At 47.6% G+C, this 23,674-nt stretch overlaps 1 protein-coding gene across 4 annotated transcripts in view; it reads left to right on the forward strand.

The window, feature by feature from the left end:
* The window catches only part of BCR (BCR activator of RhoGEF and GTPase), a 98,994-nt gene that overhangs the window by 67,894 nt on the left and 7,426 nt on the right, over positions 1 to 23,674 (forward strand). For 3 of the 4 annotated variants that reach the window (XM_032706113.1, XM_032706115.1, XM_032706117.1), the window contains exons 9-22: positions 4,067 to 4,188; positions 5,262 to 5,430; positions 6,751 to 6,870; positions 7,500 to 7,575; positions 8,173 to 8,277; positions 9,074 to 9,148; positions 10,293 to 10,390; positions 11,037 to 11,168; positions 18,496 to 18,555; positions 18,686 to 18,795; positions 19,601 to 19,740; positions 21,218 to 21,352; positions 21,947 to 22,052; positions 22,848 to 23,010. In XM_032706113.1, the coding sequence (XP_032562004.1) occupies positions 4,067 to 4,188; positions 5,262 to 5,430; positions 6,751 to 6,870; positions 7,500 to 7,575; positions 8,173 to 8,277; positions 9,074 to 9,148; positions 10,293 to 10,390; positions 11,037 to 11,168; positions 18,496 to 18,555; positions 18,686 to 18,795; positions 19,601 to 19,740; positions 21,218 to 21,352; positions 21,947 to 22,052; positions 22,848 to 23,010 (1,611 nt within the window). Of the gene's footprint in view, positions 1 to 4,066; positions 4,189 to 5,261; positions 5,431 to 6,750; positions 6,871 to 7,499; positions 7,576 to 8,172; positions 8,278 to 9,073; positions 9,149 to 10,292; positions 10,391 to 11,036; positions 11,169 to 12,428; positions 12,639 to 18,495; positions 18,556 to 18,685; positions 18,796 to 19,600; positions 19,741 to 21,217; positions 21,353 to 21,946; positions 22,053 to 22,847; positions 23,011 to 23,674 lie in introns of those variants that run through there. The other variant, XM_032706114.1, reaches the window with a different exon arrangement.

Consider the following 23,674-nt stretch of genomic DNA (forward strand, 5'->3'; position numbering starts at 1 on the left):
AAGAGGATAACCAAGCACTAACAGCGGTACTCCTTTGTTCAGAGCACTGAGGTGGGTGGGAGAAGAAGCAGGTGAAAAAACACGCAGAGAAAAGCAGGGCCTGGAGAGGAGGCTTGGGACTTACACTGTACCAGTACAGGAGCTTTGCCAGAGCCACTGAAGGTAACAGATTGAAGATGATCCTAATTCAGTCCATTATGATACAAAATTGGGAGTTTTCCCCCTAGGCTTCCTGGAACAACTTTCTGTAGCTGAGCTGAGCTCATGTGCTGGACACTCGACAGTCTTGGGGGCTGTCTGTGGAAGAGAGGGGCTCGCACTGCCACTGTACTGCCACTCTCACCCTAAGCTTAGATTTTCATGCATGTTTATGTGGTTTTGTGTAGTTTATGTTGTTTCAGGGTGTTTTAGGAAACCATTATCACCTTTGGCAACCTCTAACAAACAGAATAACTCTGGAAACAAGGTAGAGAGATGGTTTCCCACATGTGGGTTATTGTATGTCATGTACAGCAGGATTACTCAGCCAAAAGGCCTTGTGTTTCAGGAGACCCTGTTTAACAGGAGGCCACCAAAGGCATAGTTGGTGGCCCTGGGTGGGAGAAGTTGACGAAAGTGTTGGTTCCCAGACTGCCAGAGAAGACCTGCGGAGCTGAGGTGGCACAGGCATCTGACCAGCAGGAGTCCTGTCTGAGGGGGCTGCTGGCTCCCCCAGGGTGGGAGAGGATGGGCTGACTCATGTTAGGAGGTCCAGGAAGGTGCCCTTTGCTCCCACACTGTGGGGTTTGGCAGGGATCTGGTAAGCCAGTTGGGAAATCCTTTTATTGTTTCCCTCTGACCTGCTGAACCTCCCGGCAAGATGACTAATGTGCAACAGAGGATGTGCCCCTTTGCTGGAAGTGCCCCTCCTCGGCTCCATGGATGCTGAGCAGCCTGGGACATGCCTGTTGTGCCCAGCCATAACAAAAGTCCTCTTTTCTGAGAGAAGCTGGTAATGAGGAGAGATTTCCTGAGTCGGTCCACATGTTTTCTCCCATACTCTCCTCCTCAGATGCTTGGTTGCTCTTCTGGCAGTTTAGCCGTGCTGCTTGCTGGAGGGAGACCTTTCCATCTAGCTCATGGGCAAGAAGATACGAAGACTGAAAAGTCTGGGAGGCTCAGTGTTTTCCTCTGAGTGACTAACTGGAATATATCCTTTTCGTCTCTTTCCTTCTGTTCCAGCCAAGCTTAGGAAATACAGCCTTCTTGTCTTCCCACCCAGCTCCCTTTGTGGGACTTTTTGCTGCCTCATGGTTGCACTGTGTCTGTGTCAGTCGGGGCACTTGGTAGCCAGGAGTGCAAACCCAAATAAACCCAGTGTGACTGAGGCCACCTCAGCACAGGTGGGAACTGTGAAGGTTGGTGAGTCACGCCCCTGTTTTGGCATCAAATGGCTGAGCTCTCTGCTCGGGTTTTGGGGCGATGTGCTCTTGGCAGGGTGCTGGGCTGGGCTCTTGGCTCACCTCACACACTGCCAGTGCCTGGCAGAGGTGGGCAGAAGGCCAGGTCGGGACTGTGCCATGTCCCTGCCAGTCAGGGAGAGGACAGTGCTGCATCCTGCTGGGGAACAGAGATGAGTGAGCTGTGAGAACATCTTTACACCTACGAAACAATGAGCAGAGGTTGAGCTGGCAGTAAGCAGTTATTCTCATAGCCCCAGAGGAGCTGAGCTGATTTGCAGAGTAATTAATATGCATCAGATCTAGAAACCTGAGATCAGGGTTTTGGCTTGCTCAGAAAATATCTTTTCCTGCTTATTATTGCTCCCAAATGAAATTCTTTGCAGCTCAGGAGTGCTCTTGCTACTGATAACATACCTCCTCCTGTTTATTTATTTTAAAGCTCAGTGTTTCCAGTTTCCTACCTGGGGTTTGTTCACCATGCAGGAGGGGAAGGCGTGCACAAGCAGCAGAGGCATTAATGCAGTGAGGCGTTCGCCCCAAAACCACTGAGGAGGAGCCAGGAGGATCACACCCACCTAAAAATAAACACTAACATATGTACAGGCCCTTCTGAGCCTGTATCACTGCTGGATGCCAGATCTCCACAGAGTCCTGCCCAGAGATGGTGCAACATTCTGCTGGGGAGCAGCCTTGCTTCCCACAGCGATGGGAAAGGTGCAGCTTTTGCTGCTGCTGCTCATAGATTTCCAGGACCTTTGTGTCAGGGAAGGCAGCACCCAGATGAGCTGCTGACACTGCTCTGGGTGCTTTAACAGGTCATTGTGGTGCAGCTGCAGACAGGAAAATGCAGGCTGTGCAGACAAGAATTGTGTCTGCAAGGGCATTTCTTTGCCGTGCATTCCCTGCCATGGTGCCTGCTGGGCTCAGGACTGATGTGGTTTTGTTTCCATGTTGGAGAGCCGAGATGGGAAGAACCGTAGGTGGAAGGAGAGGCAGCGTGGGGGGTTTGTACTCCCACACCCTCGGCAGGGAGTGTGTGCAGGGCTTGTTAAGTCACGCAGAGAACAGAACCTGGGGGGCATCACCTGAGAAACTGAGGCATCAGCTCTGGTGTGGGTGTCCTGACCTGGCTCAGGGGAGCTGCTTTCCTGGTGCTGCAGTGCTGAGCACGTGGAGCTGAGCTGCCTCGTGGAAACAGAATTTTGTGTGTTTGTTCCCAGTGTGGGGATCACTGGGATGGAGCAGGTCAGGAGTGAGTCACACAGGCAGGTCCTGAGTGTGGGGCTGGGGAGGGCTCACGGTGAGGCAGCTCAGACGTTTTGGCTGGCCCTGGACAGTGTCAGCAGAGCTCTCCTGTCTGCAGCCACAGCGCTGTCTAGGCCATGTGAGGGATGTGTGACGTGTCACTTGGTGGTGTCAGGGGAGCATCCTCTTAGCTGGAATAACAAGGAAATAGTTTGGGTCATGGAAAAGTTCCTTAGTGTGCCTTAGCACGTGTGGTGAAGCTGATGGTTCCTGCTTGTACTGGGCATGAAGTGAGGCAACACTGACAGTTACACATATTGGTGGGAATAAAACTTGCCCAAAGTTGAATGGCCCTGTTTGGAAATCAGTGGGAGTTATCTATTCCAGATGTGCAGAGTCCTGTTGATCCTGACAGCAGAGTGGAAGGCCTGAGCATAGAGCAGGGCATGAAACTCCTGATGTGGTCACTGGTACCTGCACACAGCCATCTGTGTAAGTGCTAGCACTCCAGCCTTTTAATCTTTTAACTGTGGACTCTCCCCCATAAGGGAATTAGGAAAGCAATGCTTATGCCTGCTTATCTGTGCCTCTTCTTTAGGAGATTGTAAAGCTCCCTGGAACTAAAAACAGGAATAAAGGCATCAGAGTTGTGCAACTTCTTTGAATTTTCTAGATTTGGCGAGTCTTTATATGATATAAAAAGAGATTTCAATAGACATGGAGTGGGGGTATATCCAGATGGTTCTATTAAAGCACAGGCTGATAAGGGCCTACTGAGAAGTTTGATGGATACACATGTTCAGGAATTATCCCTTAGCAGCACTTGTAATGAAGAAGCAGCAATGGCTGCTGTTGCTGTTCAGCTGTTAATGTTGACAAACTCTGCTGTGACTGGGAGAGGAGGTGTCCGAGGAGGGCTTAGCTCTGTCCCTGGAGAGGTGGCTGAAGCTGAATGCAGAGGCTGGGAAGTGGCTCTGGGAGAAGCGGTGTGTGCTGCTCTCTGCTGGCTCCAGAGGGGACGATTCCCTGGCAGAGATTCAGGAATTCGGGGATTCCGGCCCTCCGGTACACAGAGGCTGGGCAGTGACTCACAGGGAGTTACACTCGGGCTCAGAACAGGTGATGGGGAGAAGCCTGAAGTCTGACCCAGCACTGGGTACTGAAGGAGATGCATGGCCATCTGTGCCTCTGGGAGAGAGGGCAGCAGCAGGGAGCAGAGTTTACAGCCAGGGATATTTAATAGGCTGTCTTCTTTTTTCTGAATCAGACAAATTTACTGAATTTGCTCTGGTAGGAGTCACGTCTAAGGAATGTGTTGCCCCGGTGCCAGATCTGGAGCTCGTGTTGCACTGACACATTTTTCCTGCTCTTTTCCCCAGCACCGGCAGCTGCTGAAGGACAGTTTCATGGTGGAGCTGGTGGAGGGAGCCCGCAAGCTGCGCCACGTCTTTCTTTTTACCGATCTGTTCCTGTGTGCCAAGCTCAAGAAGCAGATTGGAGGGTGAGATTTTCCTTCTGAACTGGGTGCTTTGCACCTCAGCTGCAACAGAGTCCTGGGTTTAGCCAGCAGTTTTAGTTGCATGTGAACACCCCAAACCTGGGTAACTAAAACCCACAAGATGTACTTAGAGAAGGAACAATCAGCAAGGCAGGACTTTTTCTTGTATGAGACCTTGTCCATGTCCTAATCCCTCAGGAAAGGTTAATTCCTCCCATCTCTGCCTTGAGCCTTCCTAGGAAAATAGGATATGCTGTAGCTGCTGATGTTCAGGACAAATGCCATTAATTTTTCTACTTCCCCTTTCTTTTGATAGGTGACATTCTTCACTTTCTTTTGTGACTAAGGTTATTAGTTTTGGCTTTGCAGCTACAGCCTGTTAACAGCTTTACAGAAAAATGTCAAAGGTGCAATAAACAGACTGTCAACCCCAAAGGGCATCTATAAAGACAGTTTTGTTGACATTTTTGACAAATGAGGGGAAGGAACCATTACCAACATACCTGCCTCAAATAGGGCTTCTCTTCATTTGGTAAATGTTCTTCTAATGGAGACCCCTCTCATCTCCTTGCCCTCCTCAAGCAAAACGTTATGCCTGCCCTTTTTGAAGCACATGCTTGTGAGGAATGAACCTTCAAAGCAGTGGGATGTTCCCAAGAGTGGATGTTCCTGACAGTAGAGGTGGGGCTCACCTGCCCCATTTGGGGGGGCAAAAGAGACCTGGGTTTAGGTCACAGGTGGCAGCCAGGTCAGAGGTTTGGCCCAGCTTTAGAACTTTGGCTGGATGGAGGCTTTGAAGGGAGAGCACATGGGACTGAAAGGGTTTGCAGGAGAGGGCTGTGGTTTCTTAGGATAAAAGGAGCTACCTATCAAAATGAGTTGTCTTGTGTACTTGTGCTGGCTATTGCCCTGCTGGGCTTTCTTACAGGAAAGCAGCCTTTTGCCAGACTTTTCCCACATAGGAATCACAGTAAAGTTGGACCCATATCTGTATCTTATGCACTATAGCTGGGAAGGGGGAGTGGGTATTGTCAAACACCAATAATAGTAAAAGGTTTGGACTTTCTGCCTTTCAGGAAAAGCCAGCAATATGACTGCAAATGGTACATCCCACTCACTGACCTCAGCTTCCAAATGGTGGATGAGTCTGAGGCAGTGCCCAATATCCCACTGGTACCTGATGAGGAGCTGGATGCCATGAAGATCAAGATATCCCAGATCAAGAATGACATCCAGCGGGAAAAGGTAACAGGGGCTGAGCACTCCCTGACAGGTACAGACCCAGTGTCTGTGCTGAGGTGCCACAGCAGCAGCACTCCCAGGGCTGCACAGCGTGGGGAGTTGTGTTAGAACAGGCTGTTCAGCAGAGGTCTGTGATACCCAGATGCTTTACAGCCCATCGTTGCTCATCCTCATTCACAGCTTGAATGATGGTGCCCTGTGAGGAGGCAGAAACAAAACCACCCTGTAGTTGTACCCAGTAGCTCCTCTACTTCATGAAACCACCTGTGACTGCTATCCCTGAGCATCCATGTGCAGGGCAGGGCTCTTATGCTGTGGACAGGAGAAGGACTGGGAGTGTGACATACTAATTTCTGGCTGCTAAAGTATGATCCTGCAAGTAATTTTGGTCAGAAGCCATGTATTCTTCAGTTTTTGCAAGCTCAGTTATACCTTTAAGTCTTTTTCCTACTTCACTGATGTCAAAGCATCAGCAAATGTATGGAGAACACCAATTATGTTGACTGAACAGTCTGACACAGACACGGTGTGTCTGGCCCAGGCTTCTCTTTGCTTGCAAGACATGTTTTCTCAGAGGTGTTAGATTCCTGGAACCAAAAGAGAAATAAGAATTTGAAAACTGAAGGCCTGCTGGTGTGTAGAGCCAGATATGAATAACACTGATCATGTTGTGACAAGATTATCCCCCACACTCCTGCCTCTCTGCCCTGGCTGGCTTTCAGAGAGAGCTTCCTGGAAAAAGGAAGATATTAGGAAGAACACTGTGGAAACCTCTTACTCACCAGGTGCAGGTGTCTTAAGATACACGCTGTGGTGCATCACTGCCAAACAATACACATGGCTGGGTTTGGAACCGGGTTTTATCCAGGAAAAACTGATTTTAGGTGACTTCTGATGAAAATAGATCAGTGGGTGGTGAGTGGGAGAGTTCTGGGCAGCTTCTAGGGAAGTTCCTTTCAGTCTCCTTAGTTAATGAGGGCCTGGCAGTGCTGTGGCTGCCCGGTGACACGATGCTGCTGCTGCAGCCTCTGGGTAGAAAGTACAGGGTGTAACTGGGACAGTGGCCATGCACCTCTGCACCTTCATCTGGGACAGCTGGAGTCAGGGAACAGAGCAGAGTGTGAGTGTAGAGGTACTGCAGGAACATGTTCCTGAGCAGCTGGGAGCCCTGTGGATCCTGTTGACAGCATTTCTTCTGCCATGGGGCCATTTCCCTACTCACAGAGGGGAGGGACTGGATTTTAAAATATGTGTTAGTGTAAATGGGATAGATGTTGGAGAATGACATGTGTCCTCTGTCTCCCTCTCTCCCCCACCCTCCAGAGGGCCAATAAAGGCAGCAAGGTCATTGAGAGGTTAAAAAAGAAGCTCTCAGAGCAGGAATCCCTCCTACTGCTGATGTCTCCCAACATGGCCTTCCGGGTGCACAACCGCAACGGGAAGGTGAGAGGACATCCCATCTCCCCCAATGTGCCCGAGACCATGGGGGCCTGTGTGTGGGGGGGGTTGTATTGGCTGTTGCACAACTGTCTGTCCTGGAAGCCCTTTCCAAGCAGCAGACACCCAGCCCTTGCTGTACCAAGGGTTATGATGACATCCTGTAAGGCTGTGACTGATCTGTACACATCCCCTGCTCTGGCAGTGCTGTGACCTGTCACCGTGGCCTTTCCATGCACGTGGCAAAGGATTCTCACAAGTCTCTGTTACTGCTTGGTGACAATCCATGAGCTGGTCGCTGCTTCCTCAGCTTGCACCAGTGTCTAGGCTTGTGCTGGAGGCTTTTGGGGTTCCTGGTGTTGTGAGCACGGCACAGAGCTGCCATGGGAGCCCATGGCTGCAGGGACACGGCTGCTGTTGGCAGGGTGGGACTCTGACTATCTGTGCTGGCACTGCTGGTGCTTTGCCAAAGGATCATTTCCACAGCCCTGCCTGTCCTGACAGAGCTGTGATGCAGGACGTGTGGCAGGAGTGCCAGAAGGACAGTGTATCCAGCACTTACCTCTGGAGGAGGGTGGGGGTAGGCAGGCCAGCCCTCAGACTAATGCACTATTTTCTTCTCTTTTCCTGGGTAGAGTTACACGTTCCTCATTTCATCAGACTATGAGAGGGCAGAGTGGAGGGAGAATATCCGGGAGCAGCAGAAGAAATGTGAGTGTCCCTCGGCTGTTATTGATACAAATACTGTGATCTTACTGGAGAGCAGGAGTCCAGAGGATGAGGAAAAGCTGCAAAATCAGAGATATGCATTGAAATCCCCAGCACAACAAGCATGTCTCCTGTCTCTGCATGTCTGAGGCTGTTTGGGGGACATCTGCTTGCAGCAACATGTAGGGAATGTGTAGGGAGAACACAGAATAAGTGTGGTAGAGATGCTCCCATTTACCCTAGAGATCAGAGCTCAATTGCACCTGCAATTCCAGGTACAGGGAACAACTGCACGCTTTTACCTGGCTCCAGTCCAAAGAAACTTAGTTACTTTTTTGGCAGGGGTGTTTTTTGGCTTTGCAAGAAAGTAAGAACCTCCCCTTGTTTCCTGTGAACCATCCTGAGTGTTTTTACTCCCCACAGTAACTCAGTGTGCCCTCAGCAGAGCTGGGCTGCAGCAGCAGCACAGCCCTGAGCACCTCGTGCTGTCGCTGGGCACTGCCCAGGGAGCAGCTGTCCCGTGTGTGCCCTGCATGAGGGAGAAGGTATCCAGCCTCTCCTTTAGATTTGAATTCCTCCCCCTTTGAATCTCCTTGGCAGGCTTTAAAAGCTTCTCACTCACATCGGTGGAGCTCCAGATGCTGACAAACTCCTGTGTGAAGCTTCAGACAGTCCACAACATTCCCCTCACTATCAATAAGGAAGGTAAGACCTTTGGTTTATGTTTTCACATGGTGCAGCTGCAGTGAAACTCTCCCCTGCCTGCTTTTGTGAATTCCCCTGGTTCTTTTTGCTACCCACTGCAGCCTGGTGATGAGTTACAAACTGAGAGTCCCTGTAAAACAAAACCTGAGGCCATGTGTGACCAGTCTGTGTAGTTTAGTTGAAGTAGATGATGGCATACCAAGAGAGAGCAGCAGGAACAAGAACAGTCTGTCATCCCAATGCTAATGCTGCAACAATAAAAATACAAGCTCCACGTTATGTGGCTACATCTAAATTAGCAAAATATTCCCCAACATCCTCCAATATATATTCATTGACTATTAAATGGTCCTTATATGCAGCTGTTGTGCAAGGTACTGGAGTACCTGGTGGAGTCCTAACCTGGGACAGCTTTGAACTATGCTTGGGAATCCTTTGGAAGAACACTAATTGGCCAAAATTCCGTTGGAGACCATCCTAAATTACTATTTAATCTGCTAGTCTAGACTTAGCCTCTATATTTTACTTTTATATTTTTACTTTATATTTTATCTTGAATTTCTTCCACGCTGTCTTGCTGACCCTAGAAATGTCACTGTAGAAGCCTCCCACTGCCAGAAGGCATTGCAGGTGACAGTGCTCCTGGAACAGTCTCCTGTCTTGCCAGAAAGGCTGTTATGTGCTCCTGCCATCCTTAGGGACAGTTTACCCTCTGCTCATTAACCTGTGTAATATCAGTCTCATCACTCTCAGCTCCACTGTGAATGTAACAGAATTCCTTGGGTCTTTTGTACAGATGATGAATCCCCGGGTCTCTATGGATTCCTGAATGTCATTGTCCACTCTGCCACAGGATTCAAGCAAAGCTCAAGTGAGTTGCAGTTCTGTGACACGCAGAGGTACTGACAGGGGTTAGATAAGTCATATGCTGGGACAGCTGGGCATGGGCTGATTTAGGACTGCAGCATCTGTGGTGATGGTGAGGAGGAGAGGGGTTTTGGGGAACTGGAAGTTCCTGCTGTGAACTCTCAGAAAGATCACCATCAAGGGTCAAACATGCAGCACTTATTTTTAGGCCTAATCTGGGTTTTTAAGGAGTGTTTGCTGATTACCCACCTCTTCTAGAAACAAGTCAGCCCTTATACTGAATTCTTTCAGCTGTATTTTGTTTTACAATCAAAGAATGGACAGCATTCTCTGGCATCCAGATTTTTTGTTGTGAAGAAAGAGGTGCTAAAATTCAGGGACATGATTTCACAGAAGGATCAAAAAAGGTGACAGACTAGAGTGAAGAGGACCCTGGTAGGAATAACTGTGATTCCCAGACATTGGTGGGGATAATCTAGAACAGCTGCCCAGGTTACCTGGCCTTGGGGCTGGGGATCCTGTTCATATCCAAGCTAAGTGTGCAGTCCAGGGAGGAAAGGAGTGCACTGGGAGTACATCCCTGTTGGCTTCCTCCTGCTGAGCCACTGACTGCCCAGCTGCTGCCTGACACCACATTTGTAAGTTAGGACATAACTTACAGGTGGGGCAATGTCTACAGCTCATTAGTAGCTCTTCAGAAGCACCAAATACCACCTGTTTAACCACTTTGTAAAAATAATGAGGTTTTTGCCCCCTGACCTGCTCCCTGAGGGATCCTGCACTGATGCTGTTCTAGGGAAATCACTGTGTTGATGGGGTCCAGTATCTACCTGGGGAAGGTTTATTGCTCACTGGGGTACACCTTCAGCTCAGTGTGGATTGATCTGGGGAATATTGGATAACACCATATGCCTGATTTTTGATAGAGGTGAAGGGCTTGTCTGTGCTGACATAATTTATACAGCTGTGCTGGTACTTCAGCTTCCTAAAGGCAACTGGGCTGATCCAGATGATGAGATTTGTATGGAATGATGTTACTGGTACTAATACAGAGATGGTGGAGCTGAAAACACACCCTGGAAGTGATTAATGTGAATTTGCAGATTCTAGAAACTTCTTAAGTTTCTGTTGCTGTCTCCCCTCCTCAGATTTGTACTGCACGTTAGAGGTGGATTCTTTTGGGTATTTTGTGAACAAGGCCAAAACTAGAGTTTACAGAGACACCACAGAGCCCAACTGGAACGAGGTAGGTTTGATTTTTTTTGCTGTGACTTATTCCATGTGCCAAACATCAATGCACAATGGGCAGAAGATCCACCAATGGAAGAACTTGCTGCATGCTCAGCACTTGTGCTGCACTTGCTGCTGCTCAGAAAGCCCTTTCCTGCCAGGTTCATTTGGCTGTCAGGGCTTGCAGAAGATTTTCTCTTGGATTAGCTGTAGTTAAACAAACAATTTGATACAAATGAGTCTTGTCCAGCATTTCATCATTTAAACAGATGCATGTTTGATTATTTTTTTTAAAGACACAAGTGAAAATATGTTGAAGGACGTGGTTTTGTTTATTTGTTGAGAGAGGGAAGAATTAGCTATAGACATTTTTGCCTGTTTACAGGCAAAATTCATTACAAGGAAGTTGGGTGAGTTTGTGTCTTTGAACAATGCTTTGCTGAGACCCAGTGAAACCTGACTAAGGTCTCTGATTTGACCACCTTATATATACAAAATACAATTTCGCTTTATTTTCTAGACCAACTCCATTAGGGAGGAGGTTTTGGTCAGTCCTTAAGTGCTCCCTTCTGATGAATTTTAAGGAGACTAAATTGATTATTATGAGACTGGTGTCCTCCTGTGATGCATCCATAGCTCTTTCCTGTCCTGGTGCCCTGCAGGAGTTTGAGATTGAGCTGGAGGGCTCACAGACACTGCGGATTCTGTGCTATGAAAAGTGCTACAACAAAACCAAGCTCACCAAAGAGGATGGAGAGAGCACAGATCGAATCATGGGGAAAGGGCAGATCCAGGTAAGACTGTGCTGAGCTCATTCCTGCTACCCTTTCTGCAAAACATCACAGGACTTTTGAATCCTGGAGCGCACCAGGGAGGTTTGTTTTCCTGCATTCTGAGTGTCTAAGTATTGAAGATTTTTGTCTAGATAGTGAGGTACACAGTGTGACTCACAGAGAGGAAGGCAGCAGCTTTTTCCCTCTTGCTTTGTGCCCTATGCCTGCTTCAGCATCCTTATGGAATAGCTGCTTTTTTTCAAGAAAGTTTGTTTTGATCTCTCATTTGCCCATTAACTTCCAAACTTCCAGCCCAGTACAGGAGCTGCACTGCCCCTGGGCACTGCTGAGGATGCTCCATTTGTGGCAGGAGGAAGTAATGAATATCCTCTCCCCTCTGTAAATCATGTGCTGGAAGGTGATGGATGTGTTGGCCTGGCCCTGGAGGACAGGCTTATTGTCCTGATAAGGACAGGCTTATTGTCCTGATAACTGCCATGTCCTGGGCATGGTGTCCATGACAGCAGGGGGCATCCGAGGGGGATTTCCACTGTGGAGTGGGTCACTTTGTGTGGCAAATTTGTAATACAAGAGGGGAGGTGGTGATTGCAAAGGGATGCTGCTCTTGGGGAACTGCTGTGTAGGAGCGATCCGGTCATCCATGGAGGATGACATCAGGAACATATGTTCCCCCTCTTGTTCCAGTTTGTTGCACTGTCTGTCCACAACTTCAGGAGGGTGTTTAAATGGCTGCTCTGAGGGCACATTCTTTGTGCTGGAGTGGCTGTTGTACAGAGCAGAGATCACTGGAGCAGTGGCTGGGATTGCAGAACAGCTGGGATTGGGGGCAGCCTGTGGGATCCCATTGCTCTGCCAGGGTTCACTGGCCAAATGACTCCCATCAGGGCTGTCCCTTCCCTCCCTCCTTGCAGCCCGAGGCTGCCACGTGTCACAGAGAGAGCTTTTGTCTCAAATGCCTGGTTGGATTTGGAAGGGAACTCGTGTACAAATCAATAAATGCCAGCACAGGGTGTCTCCTGTGTGTGTCTCAGCCCGACCAGAAATCTCTGTGTCCCTCCCGCTAACAAAGGTTGTTTTCCATGGAGATGAGCAACTACAAAAGAGCAAGTTTGCAGCCCTGAAATGCCCCGGGGATTTGTGTGCTTATAACAGAGAACCCTGAAATCACTGACCCACTAAATCCTCCCAATATTTTACATAGAATGATTTTAAAACCAAATCAAATCTTTTAAATTTTAAGCAATTTTTTTCTTCATACAGGAGTGGGCATTTTTCTGCACAGCAATGGCATATTCTGTTAATACATTTTATATTAAAATTAGTAAGTAAAAATACTCTTTGGTGACACATATATTAATTGCATCTTGATTCTTTTAGAAAAAGCTAAACACTGGGAAGGTTTAAAAATGGGAAAAAATCAATAAAAGTGTTTTTGATTAATGTGCAAATGTTGCATTCTGTTATATCATAAAAGGCACATGCAAAATTTCTCTTGCTTTCTGTACATCCCCTTTACAATTTGTAAAGAAATTTGGTAAACTGCCAGAGCATCCTCTTAATTCTCAATGATTTCTGCTCCATCACACGAATTTTAAACACTGTTGAATAACTGCAAAGAAAAGTCATAAGACAGTCTGGTAAGATTTTGGATTGATAAAAATTATTAAAGGTTTTACTTCGGTTTAGTTTTATTTTTAAAGTAAACACCATTTCTTGATTAAGAAACCATAATTATGCAACAACAAAATCAGATGGCAGCCTGTGGCTGAAGGCTGGCTGTGTAAATGCTGTGTTAAAGCAGTTTTCAATCGCTGGTTTTATAGTTATTTTCTTTTAGGATTCTCCAGGTGCTTTTACACCAAATTTTGTTTACTTTAGAGTTGGTAGTTTATCCTGGGCTTTCTGGTTTGTTGTTGTTTTTGTTGCACTGTCTTCATTCAGCCAAAGTCTGTCTGTTTAAAGGCAAGGTCTGTAAAGTTGAAGTAAGACTTCTTTTCCATAAATTCCCTTTAGTTAAAAACTCTGAGAACATGAGTGCCTGCATCCTCCTGTTGATAAAAGCAGAGGAATTTCTGTCTTGGCTAAATTGCAGTGTATTGTTAAGCCATGTATTATTGTAAATATGCAACTTCCCACTACTGGGAATTCTGACTCACCAGATTCTCTGAGCTTCAGTGATGAAGACAATGCATCAAGGAGACAAGGACTGTCTTGGCTGTGAAAATGTTTATTAAATCTCTCTGTTACATTATGGCACTGGAGGAAGGAAGACTGGAAATTGGTCCATGTGGTCACAAGTTTCCAGGAATGGGCAGCAATTTTAGTAGCTTCCATTGCTCATATTTTCTTTTCCAATGCAATATTTTATTTACCTGTATTTATAGCCACAGGCAAGAGCTGTTTCTTTCCTTGCCAACCTGCAAGTTTTATCCCTGAAAAATAAAACAATGAGGTTTTAAAATTGGGGGGCATCCTGGAAATGTAGGAGTGAATTCCTCAGCAGCCCTTGTGGGCACAGCAGCTCTGGGTGTGCAGTGTTGGATGGCCACACATGGCTGGGGGCTTCTGCTGCACCTCAGGCATGAGAAACACCATTCCTGGCTACCCTGTGCAACTGAAATGATTGGGAGACTTGGGGCAGGAAGGAATGATCATCATTTTATAGGAGGCCCTGAGGCTGTAAGCATCAGCTCCTCTCAGTGTGAACACCCCGGGGAATTTTCTTTCTGCTGTTCCCTTGCAATCCATCTTTGACCCTTGGGTTGCCTCTTTTGCTCTTTGAATTTTGCACTTCACGTGGCAGACACATCCCCCTGTTTTGAGTGTAGCAGCCTTTGTTTGGTCCTGAGACTGCATCTTAGTGGGCACATGGGTCAGCACGACTGCCCCGGGAACAGACTGGTGAGTAAACTGATACTTCACCCTGGGATCCGGCTCCTCCCGTCGGTGTCTCCAAGAAATGCTGTTTCCTTTGTTGTTTTTCTTTTTTCTGCACGATCAGCTCAGACAGAATATTTCCTTCTCTCTCACAGCAGTGCTGGAAAATCAGGGAGGATGTGACCATAGATCAGTCATTCTGTGGAAGAAGTGCAACACCATTCCTCTGTTGCCTTGCAAAACAATCACTCTTATCTGCTTAATTATCTGGGATGTCTCATAGCAGTGCCCACGGCTATTTCAGGCACTAAGTTGTTTTCCATGTAAACCATGTTTTCCCTGCTGTACCTCCCAAGTGTCAACTCAGAAACCTTTTACACCCTCGAGTTCGTTTAAGCAGTTTGCTCAAGCAGAACAGTGTCCCAGCAATGAAAATAGGGGGGAAATGAAGAAGGCAATGGGTCATGGCTAAAGGGTGATGGTGGGAAAGATTAACCTGTCAGTGGGGAGCTGTGAGAAGAATGGGGTTATGGCTGGACTGGGAGTTTCCAGCAGCAGTGAGATCTCTGACAGCATGTATGTCACATCGGTTACAATTCAAAATTGATGGAGTGTAAAGTTGCCAGGGAGATTTAATAAAGGGAAGAAGTAATGTGAATGAATAGATAAAAAACATAAATAACCTTAATGTTTCCTCAGCCCTTGCTCTTTCATTTCTGCTGAGACTTCTTTGCTTTTTCCTCTTTCTATATGTTTGCTTTTCTCTCTGGGGAAAAAGAAATTATCATCAAGCTCCCTGTGGTGGTTTCCTAAGGCAAAGCACAGACACCCTTCTTAGTGCCTAGCTTGCATTTGCCAGACTAGCACCCCCAGTTTGCCTTTTCCCAGGTCCTCACCACTCTGCTCTGCTCTCTGACTGCTGTGCCCTGTCTGAATTCAGTGCTGAGCTGCTACAAAGGCCAGAGACCTGCACTCAAAACCCCCCGTGGTGCTGAGCTGCTTTGTTCTGTTGCGTTTTGGGCAGGATACAGAGAGGTGTTGGCTTAAGTAATTAGTGAATTTGGGGCTGCACCTTGCCACCACAAATACCAGGGAACAGGCTACAAGAGAGGAAGCAGCAAACAGACAAACTGGTTGGTTTGTATTTTCCTGTGCAGCACGAGCTCTTGGTGGGGACTGTGCACACAAGCCCCTGCAGTACAGTCTGTGAAGGGTTTAGTAAGTCTGTCCTATTTGCACAGGGCAGGGAAACAACACAGTGGTTCTGTTTCAGTGGAGATGGCACGGGTGCTTTTGTCATTCAAACCAAGCCACTGTTTGAAGGAGCTGTGTAGAGGGGCAGTGAATGTCACTGTCAGATGCAGAGGCAGCCATTGCACAGGGCCTGCCCTGCCTGAGCTGGCACAGCTCGCTGGGAGCTGCCTCCCTTTGCCATGCTGGCTGGGGATTGCATTCTTCTACTCCATGTTCTTTCTTCCAGGTCAGTGATTTCCTAATCAGGCCAGAAGACAGCATGACCCCATTTGTCACAGGCTCTCTGTGCTGGAGCATCTCTCTTGCTAGCTCTTTGTGCTCTGTGTGCTCTGTACCTCCTGCTCCAGCTGCTCTGTTGCTCTTGCTGGCCCCAGAAGGTCAGTCATCAGTTGGGTCCAGGACTGAAGCTCAAAGTCTCAATGACGCTCTTGGTTTCCTGTTGACTGTTTCCTACTGTGACTTTTCAGACTGTTAGACCTGATCTTCCTGTCTCGCTCAGTGTTGCTGAGACCTTATTCAAGCTTTGCTCTTTTAATAGCTTCCATCATTTTGTTTTGTTATTTAAAAAGCACTGGGGGGGGGGCTGTTCTTAATTGCTGTTATTGCTAGTGATTTATGCAGGGTTGGCTCGGGTCAGCCAGCCCTGGTGCCTGTTCTCCCTGGCTCTATTCAGTACCAGCTGTTCTCCAGCAGGGATCAAACAGCAGGTGGGGAGGGCAGGAGTCCTGGCAGCCCCACAGCAAAGTTCAGGGAGAAGGGAGCAAGAGGCAGCAGCAGGGACACTCAGGTATGTCCACAGGCCTTGCTCAGCCCCAGCAGTTACCCAGCAGGGTGAAGTCTCTGTGAGCTCTCAGCTCCAGCACTCTGCTTCTGCTTGTCCTTTGCAGCCATGTGAAAGTCACTCTTGAGACAGAGCAGGCTGGTGTTTGGCTCGTATTTTTTAACAGCTATTTACTTGCTTTCACTGTGCAGTGGCAGGAGTTCCCTGGTCAGTACTCAGACATAACCAGTAATACCTGTTAGCTTAAATAAACTGTTAACTGGATTCTGCTGGACTCTTCCTTTAATGTTTTTGGCAAATATTCAAACCCCTCCTTCTTCTTCAGTCTTAAGCACTCTGTCCCTGCTATAAATAATACACTTTCGGTGACTCCCTTCTAAAAACATATGGAAAACTGCTTCCGAGCAGGAGGATTGGCTGTGACTGTGTCCATCAGCAGGGCTGTTTTGGCAACTTAACCAGCTAACTTTTTAGGCAGATGGAGATGAAGCTTTCAGGAATACTGAGCATGGTTGTCCTCCATAGGAAACCAGTCACTTCAGAAATGGTTTCCTCTTGATTCTGGGAAAGAATGCAGTTGTTGAAAGAAACCAAACTTCCAGCACGGAAGTTGAAGGAGGAACAGCCCAGACTCTGGCCAGCTCGTGGGGACCTTGGCCAGGCACACAGGCGGGGGCGGATCTGTTCTGCCGGAGTTAAAAGCGAACCCCCCTGGCAGGAGCTGCAGTTTGGGTTTGCTGAGCCACTGGAGCCAAGCACTGCTGCCCATTGGCCTCCTGAACCTCTGTGCAGTCCCAGGATGTGGGAGCTACTGGTTACTGACTATTCCTTACAAGGGGTCTTCAGGAATTTCTGGCGGAGTTGCACCTACAGGAGCCGGTCCAATTCCACAGGGAAGCAGGTGTGTGCGGGCAGCGTCCCGCTGTGGGCTCACGTCCGTGACAGAGTGCACAGGCAAAAGGTCGGCCTCACTTGCTTGTTCTGTTGCTGCTTGGGGTCTCTGCAGCATGAAACTTTCCTGTCTGCTGGTTGTCTTTCTTTGGGGAAGGGCATGGGGGCACTTGTCTCTGTAGCTGTCAGCAGCACTGGGCTGCTCTGCCGATGTTCTGAAAGGCTGTGACCATGATTGTCTCAGATCTCCCAGAATTTCCTGCAGCTGCTGTTGTTTGAGCATTTCTCTCACCTGCCAGGGCACTGTCTCTGCACAGGGCTCTGTGAGAGGGGGGAGCTGTGCTGCAAAGTACCTCTGGTTGCCGAGGGTGTGTTTGCTGACAGCAGTAAACTCAAGACAGAGGCTACTGCAGTTGCCTCTCCCAGTCTTACTGTGCCTCAGTGTTCCAGAGCCAAGTGCTACAAAGCACCAAATTCCCGCTTTGGCTGGTTCTGATTGCTGATCCAGTCCCAGTGCAGGCAGCTGCTTCCTCTCTCTTTCCAGTCTCCCTGGAGCTGGGTTTGGATGTGCTTGGGCTCTCCCAGCCAGTATTGGAATTGCTGGGTGACGTTTGAGCACTCGAGTCAGCCGCTCCCCAGCCTCACAACTGTCCACTCGAGATCAAGCAAAGCTGAAAATGGGAGATTGGAACTTGGTTCTGTTTAATGAATTCTTCCAGCAGCAGGGTCAGGTGTTCTTCCTGCCTCCATTCTCAGATAGAAATGAAAAGGACTAGGCAGGTTGAAGGAGAACAACTTTCCATGATTTCTGGGCCGATTTTCTCCATTTCTCCTCTGTTGGATCCTGACAGAAGTTTGGTTTGTTTAAAGTTACTTGCCTGTGTATGGATCACTTTGTATTTCTCTTCCTTGATCTCACTCTTAAGGTCATTATGTCTTTTGAACTCAGTCCTTCTTGGAAGCTGTTGGCTCCATAGCCAAGAGCTATGAAGTTCTCCAGCCTGGTTTTTTATTTCAGTGCAGTAATTTCACACTCACCCAACCTCCCCTGTCTGTAGAAAACTGCAGTGGGAGACAGTTTCTCTGTTTCAAATCAGTTATTTCAGAAATCTCTCCTCCCTTTCCCTGACTCCTGGCCCTGTGGGATGGGATGATTTTGGCTGTCCATGTGCCTCTGTGTGTGCCACAGCCATGAATGCAGTATCTCATTCTGTGAAAACTCAGGTTGTTGCCGCTCAAACATTGACTGTGCTCACTGAGGTTGCCTTTGTTGTTGAGCAGACACTGCACACATATTGCTGGATTTTCCATGTATGTGAGTCCTCCTCAGCCCTGCTTAGAGAACCGCACAATATCTGAGCATCCTGTTACCTGAAACTGGGAAAACTTTGGAGTGTGTGTTTTCCTGTGGACAAGAAATAACATGTTAAAAGTAATGGTGCCCTGCTCACTTGCAGAAGCCTTCCAGGCCAGCTGGTTTCTCTGAAGTCTGTTCCCAGCTCATGGGTAACTTCTGTTTTTCAGCTGGACCCGCAGGCACTGCAGGACAAAGACTGGCAGCGCACGGTCATCTCCATGAATGGGGTAAGTGCAGCAAACAGAAATTAGCTCTGCTTCTGTGCCTCCCATGGGCTTTATTTCTTTGCTCTTCATTGCAGCATGGGGAAAATAAAATAAAATGTGTAAAAAGTGCCATCTGATCTGTGTTGTTCAGGTTGAGGTGAAGCTGTCGGTGAAGTTCACCAGCCGGGAGTTCAGCCTCAAAAGGATGCCCTCCCGCAAACAGACCGGCGTGTTCGGGGTCAAGATCGCCATTGTCACCAAGTGAGCTCGGGGGTCACATTTCTCCCCGTTGTTTTGCAGAAAGGCAACTGGCCAGTGGGGTGCACCTGCCCGTGCCCCCCGAGGGGTGTGGCAGTCCAGCCTCCTCCACTCATGTAGTGGGCAGATGTGGCTGCAGACAGGAGATGCTCTGTGTGCTCCCAGCTTCATTTTTTGCAGGGGAAAAAAGCGGTGTGCACACAGGCTGTGGGACCCAGGGTGTTTACTGACAGCTTCTCTGAATTCCGGAAATCCCTCTTGCCCTTGCCTTCTCTGTAGTTAGCTGACATGGTCACAAATTTCCAGAGCCACTGAACACTGATGTTTCCTTTCCATAATCAAAAATGTTCAAGGTCTTTGGATCCTGTTGTATTATTTTAACCCCTGATCTTTTGTCGTGAATCATTTGCCAGCAGAAACCTGTTTGTTCTGTTACACGGTTTGGGAAGTGTTGTATTTCCTCTCTGTGGAATTGTATTAATTTGAAGGCAACAGAGTTGCTATGTATCCAAGGAATGTTTGGGAATCCTCTGTTTATCTGGGCAGTCATAGGCTCTAGGGGTACTGAGGCCTGGCCAGAAGCTCAAGTGCTCAGGGAAGCCAAGCTGAGACAGTCAGAAAACCCTCCTACTCTTAAAAGAGTTTTTCAGCTCAGTCATGGTTGCCTGCTCAGACTTCCTCCCACCTCATTTTCCAGAAGAGGTTTGCACAGTGAAATGCTGGGGTGGTTTTAGCCAGCCTGGCTGGTTGGGGGAACAGGCACTGAGGGCCTGGGCTGTGCTGAACTCCTCTCTCTGGCTGTTTGAAGGAGAGAGAGGTCGAAGGTGCCTTACATAGTGCGGCAGTGCGTGGAGGAGATCGAGCGGCGCGGGATGGAGGAGGTGGGAATCTACCGAGTCTCTGGGGTTGCAACGGACATCCAGGCTCTGAAAGCTGCCTTTGATGTCAGTAAGTATTTGTGCCTGATGTTCTCCTTTGCTCTGCAAGAACCTGCCTGAGCTCCCTGTCAGGTGGCTCTGCTATTTTTAATCTTATGTTCCCCAAGAAGCATTAAGAGGTAGAGATTCTCACACAAGGAGAATCATTTTAACCCTGGCTGCATATTTTATTAATATTCTTCAGCTACTGATATAACTTCAGACACGCAACAGGATGGATCCTTGTAACAAACCATGCTTTTGTTATTCTTCCCAGCAGACATGAAATGGTGGGTTTACCTGCCTTGCCAAATCTTTGGAAATGACAGACACCTTTCTCAGGGGAAACGTCAGCAATCGGGAGTCAACTTCCTCACTGTCGTGAGGTCTCCAAATTAATAGAAGTCCTTAAAATTAAGAATGTTTTGTGAAAGGAAGCCAGCAAAAAAGATATTCTAAGGTTGACTATGAGGAGTGTTTATGACACTGGGGTTGGATGGTCAGGGCTCCTGAGTTCTCTTCTTACTCTGTCTAGACTGATGTGCACAGGCTGTAAAATGACATAATTTGATATTTGCAAAGCTTTCTTTGATCTTGAGCAGAAAAGGGCTCCTTACAGGTGCTGCATTTAAAACAACAGTCTGTGTGTCCCAAAAGGTACCCAAAACACCTCTGAGTTGCTGAGGTACAAAAAAGGGAAATTCTGCCTTACTTCCAGCCTCCACATGATGGTCCAAGAACTGCTCAAGCCACACTCCAGCTCCCTTTTTAGGCAAGCAGTCATGAGGCCTGTGCCAGTTGCCCAAATTCACCCTCCCTACACTTTTTCTTCACTTCTTTAGTGAAATATTTTCCTTCTTGGATTTTCTTTTCAATCCCCCTAAGCTACCAAAACCTCTGCTGAATCTCCACTGGTGCAATAAGGGTCTTTCACAGATAGAAAACCAACTTTTTTCATTTCTGTTAAACGCTGTTTTACGCTAAATTCCATTAAACCAGTGTTGGCTCTGCTTGTTGGTGTTTGTTTTAGGGAAAGGGGGTGGTTTTATTGTTCCTAATAGTAACAAAAGTGAAATTTGAGCCCTGAATTGCTTTAGCTACACTCGGTGGGGAGTTAGAGACCTCAGAGTCTGTTATTCCAGGCTATTAGAAGCAGGGAATTGGAATAACAACTGTTGTCACTAACAAAAGTCGAAATGCATATAAATACAGTCAAGCAGGGGGGGAGCAGATGGCAAATCCATTGCCACAGCAGGGCTTGTTCAGACCAGGCACAGCACAGCAACCTGGGAGGTGAGGTTCTCTTGACTTGATGTAAAGCCATTTGCAGTCATCTGTGCAGCACTTCTCAGTTGTCAGAAGGTTGCTCATTTAATCTGGGGAAATGTAAACAGGAAAACTCTCAGCTATTTGGGCAAAGACAAAGGATAAACAGACCCAAAGCGAAGAAAGGAAGGAATGCAAGGCCAGCAGCTCCTTTACCCTGCCCCTGCTCTGCCCTCTTTCAGACAACAAGGACGTGTCGGTGATGATGAGTGAGATGGACGTCAACGCCATCGCGGGCACCCTCAAGCTGTACTTCCGCGAGCTGCCCGAGCCCCTGTTCACGGACGAGCTGTACCCCAACTTCGCCGAGGGCATCGGTGGGTAGCAGCAGAGGGAACCCTTGAGGATGGAAACGCTTCAGGAGGAGGCTGCTCCTGAAGCAACACAATTGGTAGTGTTGGACAGAAGCCTGAGCAAGCTGTGAGGGTTGTGGGACAGAGCTCAGAATGGAGCGTTGGAATGACAGCGCCTTCCCACGTGGCGGAGTATGGGCGCCTGCCACACTGGAGGGCAGGCTGGAAAAGCCCAGGTTTCTGAAGGATGGGTTCAGAACAGGATGCCAGCCTGTCTGCTGGGACTGTGCAGGCTGACTGCCCAGTCAGGCTTCCAGGGAAGCCCCCTTTGGAGGGGAGGGGGGTGTACCCTATCTTACCTTGATGCAGGGGAAAGACACCAATGATTGAAAGTCTGAAAGCACTTGAACTGCTTGAGAGAAAAATAGTCTCTATGCATTTCTGAAATAAAGGAAAGAGATGCTGTGGGATACTGATGTGCAACTCTGACCTTCCTTCCAGCCTATGATGTAACCACAGTCCATCCAGGCCCATCCCTATGGGCTGCTCTGGGAGGTGGCACAGTCGGTCAGATCCTCACTCACTGCCTGGGGGGATGTTTTGTTCTCTGTCTTGCAGCACTTTCAGATCCTGTTGCAAAGGAAAGCTGTATGCTGAATTTGTTGCTGTCGCTTCCAGAACCCAACCTTGTGACATTCCTTTTCCTTTTGGACCATTTAAAAAGGTAATATGTGGTTCCTTGAGACTTACATTTAATGTGTAAAGCATTGTTATTTTGAAAAGAAGAGCCTTTTCCTTAAATTTGTGCTGAATCACACAAATGAAGCATTTGCTGATCTGCTGTGAATGCTCATCAGATAACTATTGTCTCATACTCACTTAGTGAGGCAGTAAATCCTGAATTCCATTCCCACTCATACTGAAAAAGGATTAGAACTGGAGGAAAGGGGTAACAAAAGAGTCAGGGCTTATCTAGTGCAAATGCAAATTCCTGCTGCAATGTCTCTGCAAAACTGCACCTGCATCTGGATCCAAAGGTCTGGAAAGATTTTTGCATAAGTTATGAAGCTTTGGCCATGTTTAAGGTCTGGTGAGCCCTGTCTCAAAAGGTGTCTGAAATCCAATATAATCTGTTTTTAAAATAGATAACACTTTGCCTAAATGCTCTTGTCAGTTCCTTGTTCAGTCAAGTCTTTCTGTTCTTGTCTGTGTAATAATGGTTTCAATTGTGAAAAAGTATTTCCATGCATTTGATATTAATCAGTAAGCTGGCTTAATACCAGCCCAGTGTGTTGATTTGCATATGTGTGTTGAATACACCAGAGACTGTTCCTGGAGACATGAAAGATCATCTTGTGACTGAGGTTTTGGATTAAAATCCAGGAAATCTGGGGTTTACTTGTGTTTCTGCTGAAGACTTTTCTCTTGGGCAAATATTTTAACCTTTGTGCCTCAGTTTCTCATTTGTAAAACTCAGGTATTTATGAAGATCTGCCTCGTGCATTGTGTCTCCTCCCAGGGTTGCTGAGAGGGAAGGCATTAACAAGATGTCCCTGCATAATCTTGCCACTGTCTTTGGACCAACACTGCTCAGACCTTCAGAGAAGGACAGTAAAATCCCTGCTAACCCAACCCAGCCCATCACAATGACTGACAGCTGGTCACTAGAAGTCATGTCCCAGGTAAGATCCTGAATGTACCATTGCATCTTGTGAAGACACTTCCTGGGAAAGGCCTGGCTCAGCCACCCTGCTGTGTTTTTTCATGGCAGTTTTTTTGAGAAACATAAAACAACTTCTGCCCTTACAGTGACATTTTAAATTGTTTGTAGAACTGTGTTTCTTCAGGCGGTTCAGTTTGCATCTGTACAGATACAGCTTTTCATGAAGGAATGTCTGTTTGTGCAAGGGAAGAGTTTTTGGGAAGCTGTCTCCCAGCACCATCCTGGTGCCCTGGGATAAAAGGACCAAAAATGTTTCTGCAACACTCCTCAACACTTAAACCAACACAATCCTCTGCTAAATTCACATTTCTTTGGCCACTGCTGCCTGTGAAGGTGATGCAGAGGGTTGGAACACTGTGTTACTGGGTCAGGCTGGTTTGTATGTTCTCTATTGAATAATGGCAAGTTCTAGATGCAGTTTTTTCAGTGCACTGGAACACCAGTGCCATTGTTTCATCCTGGAAGCTGAAAAGGGTGTCTCTGAAGCACTGCAAGTTTTGCTATTGCTGCTGATGTTACACAGTGATTAAAACAAATACACAAGTGCTACATGCTCCCATGGAGAGAGCTGTAGGCGTCTGCCCGCTCTCAAATAGCTGGGATGAGAATGAGTTACCAGGGCT

This window comes from Chiroxiphia lanceolata, chromosome 18, assembly GCF_009829145.1.
Source record: "Chiroxiphia lanceolata isolate bChiLan1 chromosome 18, bChiLan1.pri, whole genome shotgun sequence".
Taxonomy (NCBI): domain Eukaryota; kingdom Metazoa; phylum Chordata; class Aves; order Passeriformes; family Pipridae; genus Chiroxiphia; species Chiroxiphia lanceolata.